Source organism: Falco punctatus (genome assembly GCF_963210335.1).
Source record: "Falco punctatus genome assembly, chromosome: 9".
Classification (NCBI taxonomy): Eukaryota; Metazoa; Chordata; class Aves; order Falconiformes; family Falconidae; genus Falco; species Falco punctatus.
In genome coordinates, this window is record NC_137589.1 from 22,965,499 (window position 1) to 22,980,690 (window position 15,192).

Below are 15,192 nucleotides of genomic sequence, written 5' to 3' on the forward strand. Positions count from 1 at the left end.
GTCTGAAAATGTCCTGCATTTTGAAGTGGAGTGACGGTTGCACACACGTTTTAGTGCAGTTCAGAATCTGCTGCGGTATTATTTTTCTAAATATTATGACTCTCTCAATAAGAGATTGACACTGTTGATTTGATAAAGAATTAGAAGCATATGTCATGCAGTACTTTCTAACATGTCATTTCTTGTAGGTATTTAGCAATATTCCTTGTTCTTGAGTATCCATTAGCTACATTAACATCTGTTAATTCTCTGGTCACCTGTATGTAAAAATGAAGCTTTGCCTGAAGTGTGCTTATGTGCTGAAGATGCAGCACTTTTGTAAGTGTGCTGTGACTGGAACAGCATTATCTTTGGTCAAGGGCTCTTTCTTCATTTTTAGAAGTATTAGTCTGTAAGACAGTTTGAAATAAAAACCAGTTGATGTTGTTTTGTTTAAACAAAAAAACCCCAAACTGTATAGTCACAGGAAAAGACGTGAAATGTCTCTAGAATTGAAGATACTGTATAGAACCTTCTAGTAGAAGAACACAATCACCACCATCCACCACTCCCCTTTTTCCTTTTTAGATATATAATATATTAAATAGTCACTGTGTTAGTTGTCTAAATTTTGAAAAGGAAGTTAGTATTATCAGATGTTAGTTTGCAGTCGCTGGTGTGGCAGAAATAATGGTTTATCTTTGAATTGTTAAATTTTTGCTTTCCTGGGCTTTAAGTTACAGACTATTTCATATGATTGTCAGACTAATTTCAAACCTGGCCATGCTAAGGGTGGACCTTGCTGGTCTGGAGTGAAGGTGTTAGGTGTCCTCCACAGTCTTCAAAGGGTAGTCACTTACGGACCACGAGATGGATTATATACAGTGCAAACAGTATACATTGTTAAGATTACCAAGGCATGGCACCAGGAGTAGGTGAGCCAGGGGAGAGCTTGTAACTTGAAGATTTATAGAGATATTTTTTTTCCCCTACTGTTCTTCCTTGTATGAATTTGTTGTCACTTCCATTACCTGTGTTGTCAAGTGCTGGTGAGGCCACGCTTTGGTTTTGTGCATGGTGTAGTGGGTTTATTTGTTTTAGAAGTCCCATCTGTTTTTTCTGTTACTTTGACAGATTGGTGTGTGGGTGCGTTTTGTCTCTGATATGTTACCACCTTCAAATTAGTCTTCATCACGAAGACTCAGCAACTCCTGTGTATCCAGTTCAGCTTTTGAATGCTGTTTTTATGCCTGATTTCTCAGGATTTGTGGTCCAGTAAGTAGAAAACTATTTCTAAATTGCTTTGCTTCTGATGTTGATAGTGTTTTTGAAGAGGGCTTTCATTGACTGTTAAATATATGCCACGCCAGAGCTAGGTTCTGCTTCCAGATCTGATATAGGTACATGTTTGTAAAGGCTTTATGGTGCTTTTCCCCTCCCTTGTTTGCTTCCAGAAGTGGAATATGAAGATTACATATAGATTAACCTGTATTTACGGCTTTTTTTCCAACTTAGCTCAGTACTTTCAAGAGGTATTTTTACTTAAGACAGAGGAGGCAGGAAGGTTCAGGCTGATGGCATGTGGTCTTTATGGTGGTGGATTTTTTTTATTTATTTATTTTTAACAATTCCTTTGAAAAAGGGTTTAAAGCAAGCATTGCTTTTCTGATAATCTGTTGAAAGGTTTGAGCATATCTGTTCCTGTGTTTAACAAAACTAAATAATTTGTGTTCAGGGAAAGGATTATTATTGAAAGATTAGGGTGGAAGGAGCTAGTTGAATTATTTGTTGTTGTTGTTATTATTATTTAGGGGTCAGAAAAGCTCTGCAGACTTTTCCACAGTAGTGATCTGTAGCTCTCAAACGCTTCACTGGATGTGACAACAAATCCTGAACCTCTTACAGAAACAGAAAATGCCCAGCTGGTCCTGGGAAGCAAAGCCAGTACCCACGAAAGGAACCAGGTTGGAATCAGGCTGAAGGTCCTGGTGACCTCTGGCTTTTGGGTAGGACACGGTGCCTAAGCAAACATGTAGGGATAAGAGCAAATGTTTCCCCATATACTCCTGATTACCAGCCACGTGTGGCTACAAGGGTTTTTTTGAGCTAAAGAAAGTGGGTTTGCATTTAGCTTTATATATAGCTCTTAATGAATTTCTTTTCTACACTCTTCTTGTGTTGCTTTCTGAACACAAAGCACTAGATTTGCTTGCGATGGCGTGTGATGGATGCTGGAGCTTGATTGCTGGCTTTGTGAAAGTCCAGCTCCTTTAGTTTCATTTGAGCCGGCTACCTGCTAGACTGAAAAGCTAGGAGCTGTGATTTTAAGAACAGTAATGGCTTTCTGACATACTTGATTAGCAGAGTTAGTTACCATATGTAAACGGTAAAGCTTCGCAGTGTATCCTGGAGCAGTTCAGTCATTTTGTGTGATACAGATCTTGTTTCGGTGTTGTGTTTTCCTGAACCCCAGCAGTTCATTTGATTCCTTGGAGCATTTTTATTGGGAGAGGAGTTAAACATTTGATCTCTTTGCATCCTACTTGTGCTACTTATGACTTGTGTTTTCCCCTGATGGGAGAGACCCATCTTGCTTATTTGTTCCTTGTGGTAAAATCATGCTGTTCTTCTGATTGTTATCATTGCTGCTTCTATTTTTTGGCTTGGTTTTACCCTGTGCCTCTGAAGTTTATCAGACCAGACTTGCACACAGTGTTCAAGGTGAGGGTGCACCGTCAATTTGAGAAGTGAAGTAAAAATCTAGAAAACTTAATAATTATCATTTCACACCTCCTTTGCACCAAATAGCATTCTGTTTCTTTCCTTGATAGGTGGTGAGCATCTGGTCAATGTGTGTGGAAATTTTCACTGGTACCTCTGTCTTGCTCCTGTCACTGTTTAAAAGTATTAGCAACCAACGTTTTACAGTTGTTTCTCAAAGAAAACACTGTCCTCTATATATAAGATATTCCTTCTTCTTGCTATTAGAGGCTACTGACTGCTCTCTGAGTATTCTGGTTATGTAAAAATATCTGTAAATATCGGAACAACTTTGTATTCTAATGTTTATGAATTTACAATAGCCTGTATTTTTAATTATAGTAATTTTTAATGAATAATTAGTTCATTAGAAAAACTTTGAAGGATGAATGGTAGAGGGGATATTTTTGAACAATCAATTGCACAGCTTCGAAGCATGGCATTATAGAAAAATAAGGTAGAAGGGAGTTTTTGAGAGGTCCTCTGCTCCCTGCCCTCTCTAGTGTCCTCTGTCCTGCTGATGGTTTGTCAAGGGTATTTGATATTCTCATCCATCATTCAGTGCATCTGCTATGTGATGCAGGCTGCAGGTTCAGTAAGAACAGATTTCTCCCTCATTCCCTATGTATTGAATCGTGCTGGACTTGGATCTGACCCAGGTAGGGCTCTGTTGGATACCTTTTTCCAGCTTGAGTGTGAGCTATCCTCTACATCTGGCTTTCCAAGTTCTGTATCTGTGCTTTCTTTGCCTATCATGGGTGTGGGCATTACTAACCATGTCATCTGAAACAGCAGCCAAGGCTTTTCTAGCCCTCGTAGTAGTTTGGCATCCCCAGGTTTCATTTCTGCTGTAGAGTAAAACTGGCTTGTTTGCAGTGTAACTGGCATTGGGCCGCCATTGCAAGCTATTACTCATCTCAGTGCTGGCTTCTTCGTGCCTACGAAGAGTTTGATCATTGTTCTGGTATTTTTCTGGAAACTGAAGTCGAGCAGTGTACCTGTAATCACTGTCTTCTCTTACAGATGAGACAGTTTGGCCAGTTAGTTCTGGCCAGAGCACATGGAGATGGCTCTCAATCCTCTCTGACCACTCTTGTGCTTATTTATTTTAATGCTTTTAATTAGCTATATTTTGTTTAATGCATGTGAAGCATTACTGCTCAGCTTACAGAAGTGATTGATGACTCTCAGTCAGATGGACAAAGCACTGTTCCAAGGGACACCCACAATTGTTCTGACATTGCAGGGGAGGAGATACCATAGGCTGTCATGTGTCCTCTGCAGCCACCATTTTATAGAATGTCTTTCACAAGTCTATTCTCATATTGATTAAAACAAACAAAACCCCACAAAACCACAAACAACAACAAAACCCACCCTCAACCAACAAAAGAACCCCTAAGCCGCTAGTTCCTGGTATGTCTGCCAAAAGAGAGATTAGAAAGCCTTTGTCTTGATATCTAGCCTATAACTTTATACTTGGCTTTTGTGCCCCAATTTTGTCTTCTAACATATGCTCATTGACCTGCCTGGTACCTTTGGAGGTGCCACTTGCATCTCGCTTCAGTCTTTGCTTTGCCAGATCTGGTAAGTTGATCCCTCTTAATTTCTCTTCCTGATTCTCCTCCTCACCCGACTTGTTTCTTCTGTGTACTGGCTGTTTCACTTTAGTTCTTTTTTTATATAAATGACCACAATTGGTTTTCCAGATGACTTCTTACAAGTGCTTCACTTGCTGGCAGTGAGATTTCCCCTACGTCCCCTTTTGGGAAGACTAATCATTACACAAGTGAGGTTTCTATATTTATTTGCCTGGTTGAGGCCTGTTTTCTGTGGCACTGTGGAGGTTTGGTGTTCTGGCTCCCGTGTTTTGCTACAGAACATTTTCACCAGGTGTCACAGGTCAGTTTTTGTGCATGGATTTGCATATAACAGATTTGTTCATGACTTAGAGTGTTACTAATTATATTCTGCATTTCTCTATTTGCCTGCATGTCCACTGCTCTTATGATGCAGTACTGCTGTATAAAACCCAGTGCCTGGGGCCTTGTGCTTCCAGCCCTCTCAAGCATGAAGCATATGCAAAGTCCTGCTGTGGCTTGGCTTTGCAGGAAAGCCTTTAGGGTTCAGATTTCATTTCACATAACTAAGAATTATAGGGCTGTTCTTCAGCCCTCATAGGCCTTTGGGTGGCAAAGAATGGCATGCCTTCCCTCTGTAGGGAATGCAGGCTCTGTCCTGAATCCACCAGCCTGGATGTTTGGATTTACAGCTAAGCTACCCAGGGACTGATGATCCAGCGCCTCAACAGTATCAGAAGGTTGCCTCCTTTGCCTTTCTTCTTCTGGGGCTGAGGTTAGGTGAGATGGATACTCCTGTGTAGCCCTGCAGCACATCTTGCCTTTCTGTGTCTCTGTGCTTTCAGCTTGTAAAACCTTGCCATGCAAAATTGGTAGTGAATGTCACTCCCATTGTGACGTAGCCTGACTGTCCTGCACCTGTGTGTCATATGTCCCTGGTCAGACAAGAAAGAGGTAGTAAGTCAAATGGGTTCTCAATAAGTTACAGTCCTTTCTATTTTTTTTTTTCAGAAAGTGCTGCATCTGCTGATTCAAACCAGCTTTTGGCATGGGGCTCAAGATGGGTGTAAAAGCCAAATCTGGAGGTGGTTCTTTGAGCTGCAGGCTTCCAACTGAATAAGGCAAGACAAAATTAACTGCAGAGGCTCATATGACCTACTACTTGAGCTCTCACGTGCAGCCCTCCGATCAGAAAACTAAACAGGAGCAAACAGCTTTCATGGTGAACGAGAAATTGTTTCTATCCCGTATGACAGGGGAGAGCTTTCAGGTTATTTTTAATTGTATCATGGTTATTGGGGCCACTTAATTTGCTGTAGCATGAATGTCAGCTGGCAGTCGATCCTGTTGAAAGTTAAAGGGCTGCTAACCTATTCTGAGAAAGAGGCTTTTCTCTGCATCCTGAGGTTCTTCCCAAGCAGTTCAATCAGACTGACCAGCTTACCTGTTTGCTGCCACATGCTCCCGGTACCCCAAACTCAGTTTTCTCTGATGACATAAAACTGTAGCTCAAGGCCAGCACAAAAGTACTTCAGCTGCCTTGCTGTGGAAGTCCAGTTGGCTGTGCATGATGTTTGACTTGAGGTGAGAGAAGGTTATTGGAGTGGGAAAGAGGGTTTTCCTTCAAGTCAGGGAAGCATAATGGGAGGGTAGGTAAATGGATGTAGATGCTTCATAAAAGCTGAGCAGAGGGGTGGCCTTTGCATGGGAGGAGACTGAAAGTGTCCACTGTGGTCTGTACTACTTCCCATTGCCTTGGATGTAGATGGGCTGAGGTCTGAGCCAACATCTCCACAGACTTCTGTGGAAACTTGGGTGGAAAGACGAGTGAAGCAGTCTCATTATTGCAGCAAAGCAGAGTGAACAAATAAAATACTTTTCTTTTTCCATCTCCCGTTTTTATACTGACAACAGAGGTTGCGTGGTTGGGTCAGCAGTGTAACTCCAGGTGAAGTGCTCTGTGGAAGCCTGAATAGAGCTGAACTCTCAGAGCAGGAAAGCTGCTGTTCATCCAGCCTCTTTGTTCTTTTCAGCAAGCAGAACATGCCTTACAGTTGCTTCTTTGGTTCAGCGCACTGTACTCTTTGAACTTTTAATGGCTTTGTAAAGGTGGACTGTGAGGGAGGGAGAGCAGATCACTGAAGCACACGCTGAGGCGGTACATGCTCAGTCTAATGCTATCCAAGACTTAAAAATGCAGGACCCTCCACCACCCAAGTATGCTCTCTTTAGGGAACTGAGCTGACTGTGAACCTCCGAACCGCTAGTCTTATCTGCCTTATGGCTGGACATGGGGGGAGCTAATGGACAATAGTGTGTTGAGACATACCCATGACCCTTTATCAAATGCCCTGGTAGAACATTGGTTCTGCTGTGCCCAGCCACTACCAAATAAGACGTTCAGTATGTCTCTTCTCCCTTGTGACAGCTATCGCTGACAGCTGCCAGGAGTAACATGCTTGGTTGGTCAGCTCCACCGGGTTGCAAGTGCTAAAGATGTGCTTTTTTTCTTTGCTTGTTTCTCCTTTGTTCCAGTGATTCAGCTGATGTTTGAGGTTCATGGGAGGAGATACCACTTGCTGTTCCTTTGCCAAGGGACTGCTGGCACTCAGTTGGCAGTGCGGACTTGGTCATTTTCTTAGTGACTTAAAGGAAATGGCTAAGAAGAAAAGAAACATATTTTTTGGTATTTCCTTGTATATGATATGCATTTTCAAAGACACTACTTCTCACATAGAAAATTAGTGTGTTTGGATAAAGAACCCAACATGTTTCACAACTACAAAATGATGACACCCTGATTTTTAAGCTTATCACCTATAAATAAGGATGACTTCTCTAGGGGAATGGTTGAAAGACTTCTCTGCATTATTCTAAAACTTACAAACTTGAGATAAAGTTCACCAAACCTAAAGTCTCGCAAAAGTTTTCCTTAACATGGTTTCTTGTACAAATAGTCATTTATCTTAGTTGGTGGCAGCATATGTCTGTCTTGGTTAGATAGCTTGCCTGGTAGCCTGCGTAACAAATTACACTAGGAAACAGCATGGAGAAAAAGGGCTAAAATTCAGTAGTATATTTTAGATCCAAACTCTCTGTCCTTGCACAGGAGTGAAGACAGATGAAAACAGGGGAACAGCAAAGCTGGTGAATACTCGGGGATTGTTTGCTGTGCTGGCTGAAGAAGGGCTTGGTGCTAGAAAGCTCATGTTCCCAGCTGCCCAGAGTGTGGAGACTGAGGGAGTGACGGATAGGAGCTGCTCTCATGCAGTGCTGGTTTCTTTGTAAAAGGATTAGGATGAACTTAGACTTCAAAACTTTGTGATAGGAGCAGACTTTGCTACCTGCCTGTGCTTGTCCGGCTGTAACACTACCTGCCCCTAGAAAGGCTGGGTTTCCTTGGCCCTCCTTAACCTCTATTGACTCCTTCCATCATGACTGCTTTGGTGACAGTTTTATCTACAGAGATACCAGGCTGGCTATCTTATGCCTTTTTCTGTGCTAACCTGCTTTTGGAAGAAGGCATATGTGGCTTTTAATCTCCTCGCTTGAGTTCCCCAGATTACAGCAGTCTGTAGGGACAGAGAGTGTGAAAATGAGCCTTCAGGTAATTTTAGGAACTGAGATCTTTATTCTAGCATTGTAAAGGTGACAAGCTAGGGATACGGGCCAAAGTCTGTGCTAGGGACAAGAAATCACATAGGGCAAAGGCAATGGATCTATAGCAGAAAATTACACACAATAAATAAATATCTTTACTGTAGTATGACACACCATAAAGTGATAAGAATTCTTGTCTTGCTTCCAAAGAAATTTGTAAAGTCGATTGTTCCAAAAGCATTCAAGGTGAGTGCAAAGAAAAAAGTTACCCTTTATGAGTAGAGCAAACAGCAGTGACAAAGTCCCGCTTTGGCTGAGCTCTTCCATGTTTGGATCTACAAGCTGCCCTGACTAGCTGTGGAAAGTCACTCAGACAGAAATTTCTGTCTATTTCTGCTGCCATTTTCCTGACAAACGCTCCTTTCCTTGTAGAGTGTCGTCCAAGCCCTGGCAGGGACATATTTTATACTTGTCTTACCGAGATCCAACCTGGCAGCACCAACAGCCTTCAGGCAAATAAAAGCCCTTTCAGTTCTCATTCTGCATTTGCCCAGTGCCTTTTTATTCCATCATCTGCATCATCTCTGCATTCCATTTTTAAAACCTCAACCTGTGTGTCTGTGGCCTGAGATGAATACCAGCTCCTCTGCTGTGAGAGCAGCTGGTGCTTGAACATACCTGTGCTAGCTCAGCAGGTGAAGCTGCATATGCAGCCCAGTGTCCTCACTGGGACATTGAGCCATTCAGATCATGGTTTGGAGCATCACATCTGCCCCAGCTGGGTGATGGCTCATGTTTGTAATGCACTTTGAGTTGCCTGCTCCTTGAAGTCGTCTTCTGTCCTGGTTCCATCACCTATTGTTGCTTTTGTGGCTGTGGTGTAAAAATGCAAGGAGAGTGTGGAGTCTGTCTGCAAAAGGGAGTTGAGGTTTCTCTGGCCTCTACAGGGGTGGCAGAGAAATTTCTAAGGCCCTGTAGGTTTTTAAAGACAGGCAAAGGGGAAAAGAAATACGAACAAGTTAAAAGAGAAATAACAGTAAAGAGGTGAGAAAAATCAAGGACCCTTGTCAGAACTTAGTTTTGAGATCTGGTTTGTGCGTGGTGCTCCAAGGACAGGGCAGATGTTTGTACCTATTCTAAAAAGGAGAGTGAAGGAAGTGGCTGTGTGATTGTACATTTTCCATTGTTACCATTTCCCTAATGATATGGGGATTTGCTCTGTATGGGTTTGCTGTGTGGGGATGCCATCCCAATGGCTGGAGCAGTTGCACCAGGAGCCTTCAGAACTGTCAGTTACAGACTGGAGGGTGTGTAGGAAAGTAAGAGCCTGATGGTGAGCATTAATGGTTGTGTCACTGAGGCACAGTGATCAAAAAATAAAGCCCAAACACCTGGAAATCCCAGATTTGAGTTGTTTACAGTAAACTCTGAAGCAATGTGAGAAGTGGGTAAGTGGGTGGGGGCAGTGTGTGTGCTTATCTGTGGGAACTGTGTGGAGCACTGAAGGTGGCTGTTAAATTGTCCTTAAGAGGAGGAAATGTGAAGACAGCAGCTTGTTAAAAGCTCTCTTCACCCTTGTTCTGCTATCTGCTGGTGAGCTACAGAAGGATGCAAAAATATTTGAATGCTTAAGTTGAAATTTAATAGATCTCCTGCCTCAGTGGAAGACACTAATTACTATGAATACTCCTCTTCTCCCTCTACTCTTTATTCTAAAATAAGAGCAGTGTTTTGTTTTCCTGAACTCTGGATGATGATTTAAAGATGCAAAGACCCACATAGGTGCACAGCTTGTTCCTGGTTTTGGGTTGTTTCTCCCATTGTGAAGTCTTGGCAAACTGGTTTTGAACTTACATTTTCTGGCTGGCTGTAGCAGTACCAAACAGCAGTGGATGTTGCCAACACTGAAGTTTCTTTGGTGGATTTGTTGTCACTTTTGCTGTCACAACAGCTTTCTAAAAGTTGGGGATGATCCCATATGTTTGAATTATAGAACATGGAGAGGAAAAAATGTTTCCAGCTTTCATTAAAAGGTCTAATGGCTTATGCTAGCAAATAGCACCCTGCTAGCCTGTATCTCCAGCGTACTGTGCTTTGCTTTGCTTTTGTAGTTTATTTCTAATCTGATGTCTCCTGAGTGAGGTTTTAGGGCTGCAGATCCAGACTTGATTTACACATAGGATTCAAAACTATCTGTGAAAAGTCAAGGGTGAGAGGTGAGGTAGATAAGCTGGAACTGCTTGTTGGGGCAGTTCAGTATCAGAGCTAGTGTCTTTGTGGGCTGATGCCAAAGGTATTACGTATGTTAATTTGTGGAATATTTAATTTTCAAGGTACTAATCTTAATGCATTTGTGTTTTGATGAGCAGAATTTAAGAATCCCAGTGACTGAAGGATGCTCCATTAACTGGGGTGACAGCCTCCCCTGGAACTGTTGTCTGCATACAACCAAAAGCTGCTGAGCCTGGGTCTGCCTTAGGTGTTTCTCCACTGATTTCCCCCATGGGCTCCCTTCTAAGAGCTGTCTTTAGGCTGTTTGTCCTCTGTAGGATCTCTTCCTCACTGCTTGCAGGTGGTGAGTTGACTCGCAGAGTAATGCTGTGGACTGTGGGAACATGGAATTGCAGGCACTTCACTGATCAATTAGGAAAACATCGTCCAGGCAAAGCTGGAGAAGCTGAGAAGAAACAGTGCTGAAGATGATGACTTTGTTTCTGTTCCTTGAAAAACTGAAGCTTTTATCTGTAACTTTCCTGATGCTAGGAAAGCAAATAAAACAGAGCAGAGACAGCCTAGTAGTGGAATAGCTTGAGTGCAGGGAGATTCACTCATCTGGCTAGCATAGCTATGGCCTGTGGGAGGGCTTGGCTTCCATGGCACACAAATTCAAGCTTGGGTATCCTTTCTGCTTCCTCCACCCTTTGCTCCTGCTTTGCCAAATGTATGACACAGAGCAGGTGGGAGCCACAGAGGGAATGGTGTCACTAGTAACATTGCAGCTGATCTTTGGGCTCCTTCTTCCAAGGCTGTGATGTTTATTTGGGCGATGCTTTTCCAGCTAGATGTCAGCAAGATGAGGGAATTCATGCAAGAATTTCAGAGTACATAGTTGTGCAGAATCAGGGATGGTGACTTCCCCCTTTATACCTTTCATGTGGGAGAATGCTGCGAGGGACACCCTTCTTCTTCCATGACACTTGCCCAAAGGCTGCAGTACTTCTGAGGCTGATACTGTCCTATGAGCAAAAAGGATTTTCTCCTCTGCTGCCTTGCAGCTGGGCAGGGGGGATGTGAGTGACATTTCGCAGGTGAACTTGTTACACTAGACGTGTTGAGGTGGGTATTGAGGAAACCAGCAGCTGTACGTGGCTGGCAAGCATTCATGTGAGGCTTGGCACTTTGCGGTAATTTCTTGGGTTATGCTGGGGTAGGAATTTTGATTAAGAAGGATGCTGCAGTGGATTTTGAATGGGGAAGATGGCTGTAGCAAATGCCTCACAAGCAGCTGTTCACCAGGCCTGTTTGGTGGAGATTTATATATATTTTGCTCTCTGTGGGTCCCGTCAGTGTAACGGTAGGTTGCCCAATGGACTCTTAGGAGAGGTTTTTGTCTAGAGATGTGCTGCTGCTTTGACATCAGGGTGTCAGGGCGATACAGACTTTTGATGGGAGTGCTGAATAATCCCCATTCTGCATGCACAAGGGCAGATAACCAGGGCATAACTTTCTTCTGTCCCTGACAGTAAGGAGAGGAACAAAAGTCTCTGATCCTGTAAGCAGAGTGCTTGCTCTCTACTTGCAAATAAAAATATTCCCTGTAATGCTTTAGCATATGTCATAGGGCCCAAAAGTTGCCAAATCATTCCTGAAGCTGCTCTTTACCAAGCAGGAAGGCTGCTCAAGTGCCCTTGGTTTCCCATTTGGAGAGATTTTGACTCTCTGCCTGCTTTGCTGTGGTGCTGCTTCTTTCCCCAGCTGTGGTAGGCTGAAGCTCTTAGAGCTTGTTAAATAGCCCAAAAAGTTCTTTGATGAAAATGGTGTCACTACTTTGCATGTCTTGAGGTAAGCAACTAGATTTTTTTCTTTTCTGCTTAATTTTTGATTCTGTTTCATCAATTACTTCCCTTGAAAAGCATACACAAATTAAAACTTGAGGCAATAGCCATATATATTTATTAGAAGTTAATGTTACAGAAATTCATACCATTTCCTATATTGTGCTCAGAAAAATAGGGGAGGAAAAAAAATCCAGTCATCTTTTTATACACAAAGTGTTTCTTATTTGTTCAAATCTCAGGCAGGTTATGAGCAGTCAGTTTAATTCCTAGAAGGGAGAGAACTTTGATGAAGAAAGAAATGGAGAATGATGCAACAAATGGAGATAATGTTGACTCCTTTTCTGTCTCCCTGATAGATATCTAGGGGAAACATGGAGGTGTTACATGCTCTCTGTTTTTTCTGTTATGTAGTAACCCAAGTTTTCTGTCTTTCCATTGACCTTTCTACTGTTCACTTTTAATGAGAAAGAACTGGTTTTCCTTCAAAAATGTCCTCACTGGAACTAGCTGTGTATCAGGCTAGAATGGTTTATAGCGGTCTGGGGTTACAGAAGCCCCTGTTTCTGCCTTTTCTTTTACACAGACCTCTTCTTGCTCCTCTTCCTTCAGTAAATGTATTTTCCTGCTTGCTTTGGTCTGCTGGTCACATTTTCAACCCTTTTTTCCTTACTGAAGATACACAAAGGAAAGGTAACATGGTAAGGTTGTAAAGATGGAAATTTAAAATTTGTCCCACAGAAGGAGAATATTAAATGTTCTTATTCAGCTAAACAACAAAAAAAAAAAACACCTAGAAATAATACTTACAGAAAGTAAGATGTATAATTAACTCATCAGAGATAATATCAAGGCCTTCTATACTGTAAAACTGAACCACAAATACAATGACAACTATAGTTAATCTGTAATCCCCTGTATTTTCCATGAGATTTTACATATACTTTTCCTGCCAGGTCAGCATTGATTTTGATTAGTTCTGAATCTTTCCCATTAAGAAATTTACTCAAATCCATGTGCAAATAAAAGATAAGATGCTGACTCTGGGGGCTCTGATTTGGGCATGGCATAAAGTTGCTTCTGAGCAGCAGCTGAACAGACTAAGCAGCCTTGGGTAATGCTTGGATGCCACTGTGCTTGCAGGAAAGCTGAGAAGCTCGTGCCATTTTGCTGTGCTCCTGCAGACTTTCAGTCACTTAATGTGTCCTTATCCCAGTGTCCTCCAAGGGATGAGGCATAGCCCGCATCCTGGCTAGGCAACAGTTGGAGGAGGGTTCCTTGTACCAGGACGTGCTTTTCCAATGGATAATGTGTTTGGGCTTGTTTGCCTGTTCTTCCGACCATGCTATATTGATTTTATGGCAGCAACTTAATCTGCAGCTGGACTATCGAAAAACCAATCTAAGGAAAGGCACGAAATGAGAGATGTTAAAAAGTAACTGTGGTATTATTTAGCCAAGTTAATCACAAATGTAATACCATAGGTTTAACTGGAATTGCACTGAGTATTAGTTCAGCTGATAACTGATCACACTGTAATAGCTGCCTGGCTTCAGGAGTTAGTTGAACAGGTGCTGCTTGCCTCCTTCCAGCCCCATTCCTTTACCTCCACGTTGTCTCTGCTTTTCCTTCCCCATGCTGGGCCCTGTTCCTCCTTCAGCAAGACCTCATTTGAGGAACCCCATTTATTCCGCTGTCTTTCCTTTCATCTCTCCCTTGGGGTTTCACATTTTCTATTTTAAGGGTCCTTCTCCCACTTAGGGAACTTTGCAGGATCCCACTGTGCTGGAACAAAGGACAGAGGTGGTGAAACAGGAGTGTTTGTATGGTGAAGGAAATGCATGGCTGCTAGTGGTCCTGTGATGAACAGGTACCAGGAGATGCCCACAGCTCCCAGGCCCCAGGCAAGCTCTGCATGTTGGATGGAGAGGGAGCGCTTGCTCTTCTGGGCGTGATAAGAAGCAAGTTATCTCCTCCTGGAGAGGCAGCACTGTTTACGCCTCTGTCCTCATAGCCCTGGGCTGGATTCACAGATAGGTGTAGGAATCTGGTGAAAGCGGTCAGAGGACAAGTGCCATGGTGGTTGGGCAGTGCATCCCCACGTGAAGAATTACACAGCCGTGAGGAGTGTTCCCTCCTTTGTCGCTGGCTCGTAGACCATCCTGATAACGTGGCGTGGTTTCCCTCCACCGGGATGTTGTCTGTCTTCCAGTTCAGCAACATTCTGGGGTTTGAGCTTTTCCAACGGTGGGAAATTGAGGATCTGAGGCAAAGCCACCAGGCATGGGCTTCCACTCCCCTCATGTGCTGAGCATTATGCGCCAGTAGGCTCCCCTGTGTTTCTTTCTAACCTTCTTGCCATTTTGGCCATATGGCTGGGGGCCAGCCTGCAGCGTGGTTTGGTTTTAGGTGTTACTACTGTCTGCCGGAGCCAATTTTCCAACTTGTGGTGCGTGGGATCCTGTTCCTCCTCTCTCTCGCTGTCTCCCTGAATGCACACACGGTTCCTGGCAGGAGCAGGCCCCTCCGCACCTGGGTGCTGGCTTTTCCCAGGGGCATGTGGCCAGGCCCGGTGCCCCCATTTTGGCAGCCCTTTGGCAGCCCTTTCCCCCGTGCCCGGCGGTGGGCGCCCGGCGTGCCCGGCGGCCCCGCGTTGGCGGGCGGGTGGTGCGGCTGAGCCCAGACTCCTCAGGCAAGCTCGAACTGTATCATTTTAAGGCCGTTTTAGACTGACGCGGTTGTGCCGCAGCGCTGGGGGGGTTGTCATGGTGTGTTACCCCTCGGCCGCGAGCGGCGGCCCGTCCCGTGGGGCGCGGGACCCCGTGCTGCCCCGGCCCCGCGGCCCCTCGCCTCGGCGCCCCCTCCCCGGAAGCGGCGCTCCTCCCGGCCCGGCCCCGCTTCCCCGCCCGGGGGCTGCCGGCCGCCCCTCGCTGCGGGCCGGGGCGGCGGCGGAGGGGGCGGTGGCGGGGGCGGGCGCAGGGCGAGAGGGGCCGGGCCAGGGACGCGCTACGTGTCGCCGGAGCCTTTATAGACCCGGCGCCCGGCCCGACGCGGCCCCGCCGCCCGTCACCATGTCGAGCCGGCAGCAGACGGTAGGGCCGCGCCGCGGGGCCGGCGGGCGGGGGGCGGCTGGGCACGGGGCGGCGGTGGGGCGCGCCCGGCTCCCCGGGGAAACGCTGTCCCGACCCCCGGCATGGCCGCGCTCCCGGCGGGGGCGG

General features: G+C 44.7%; 1 protein-coding gene across 7 annotated transcripts in view; it reads left to right on the forward strand.

Annotated features, from left to right (window-relative positions):
• Positions 1-15,192, forward strand: part of PAPSS2 (3'-phosphoadenosine 5'-phosphosulfate synthase 2) — a 49,126-nt gene that overhangs the window by 3,108 nt on the left and 30,826 nt on the right. For 2 of the 7 annotated variants that reach the window (XM_080401605.1, XM_080401611.1), the window contains exons 2-4: positions 1,114-3,398; positions 4,449-4,641; positions 5,331-5,440. The exons of 1 other annotated variant lie outside the window; for it this stretch is intronic. Coding sequence is in view for 1 of the 6 variants with exons in the window: in XM_080401603.1 (XP_080257729.1) it covers positions 14,740-15,066 (327 nt within the window). In the remaining 5 variants the exon portion in view is untranslated. Of the gene's footprint in view, positions 1-1,113; positions 3,399-4,448; positions 4,642-5,330; positions 5,441-5,519; positions 5,542-14,614; positions 15,067-15,192 lie in introns of those variants that run through there. 4 more of the 7 variants (XM_080401606.1, XM_080401603.1, XM_080401608.1 and 1 more) reach the window with 3 other exon arrangements.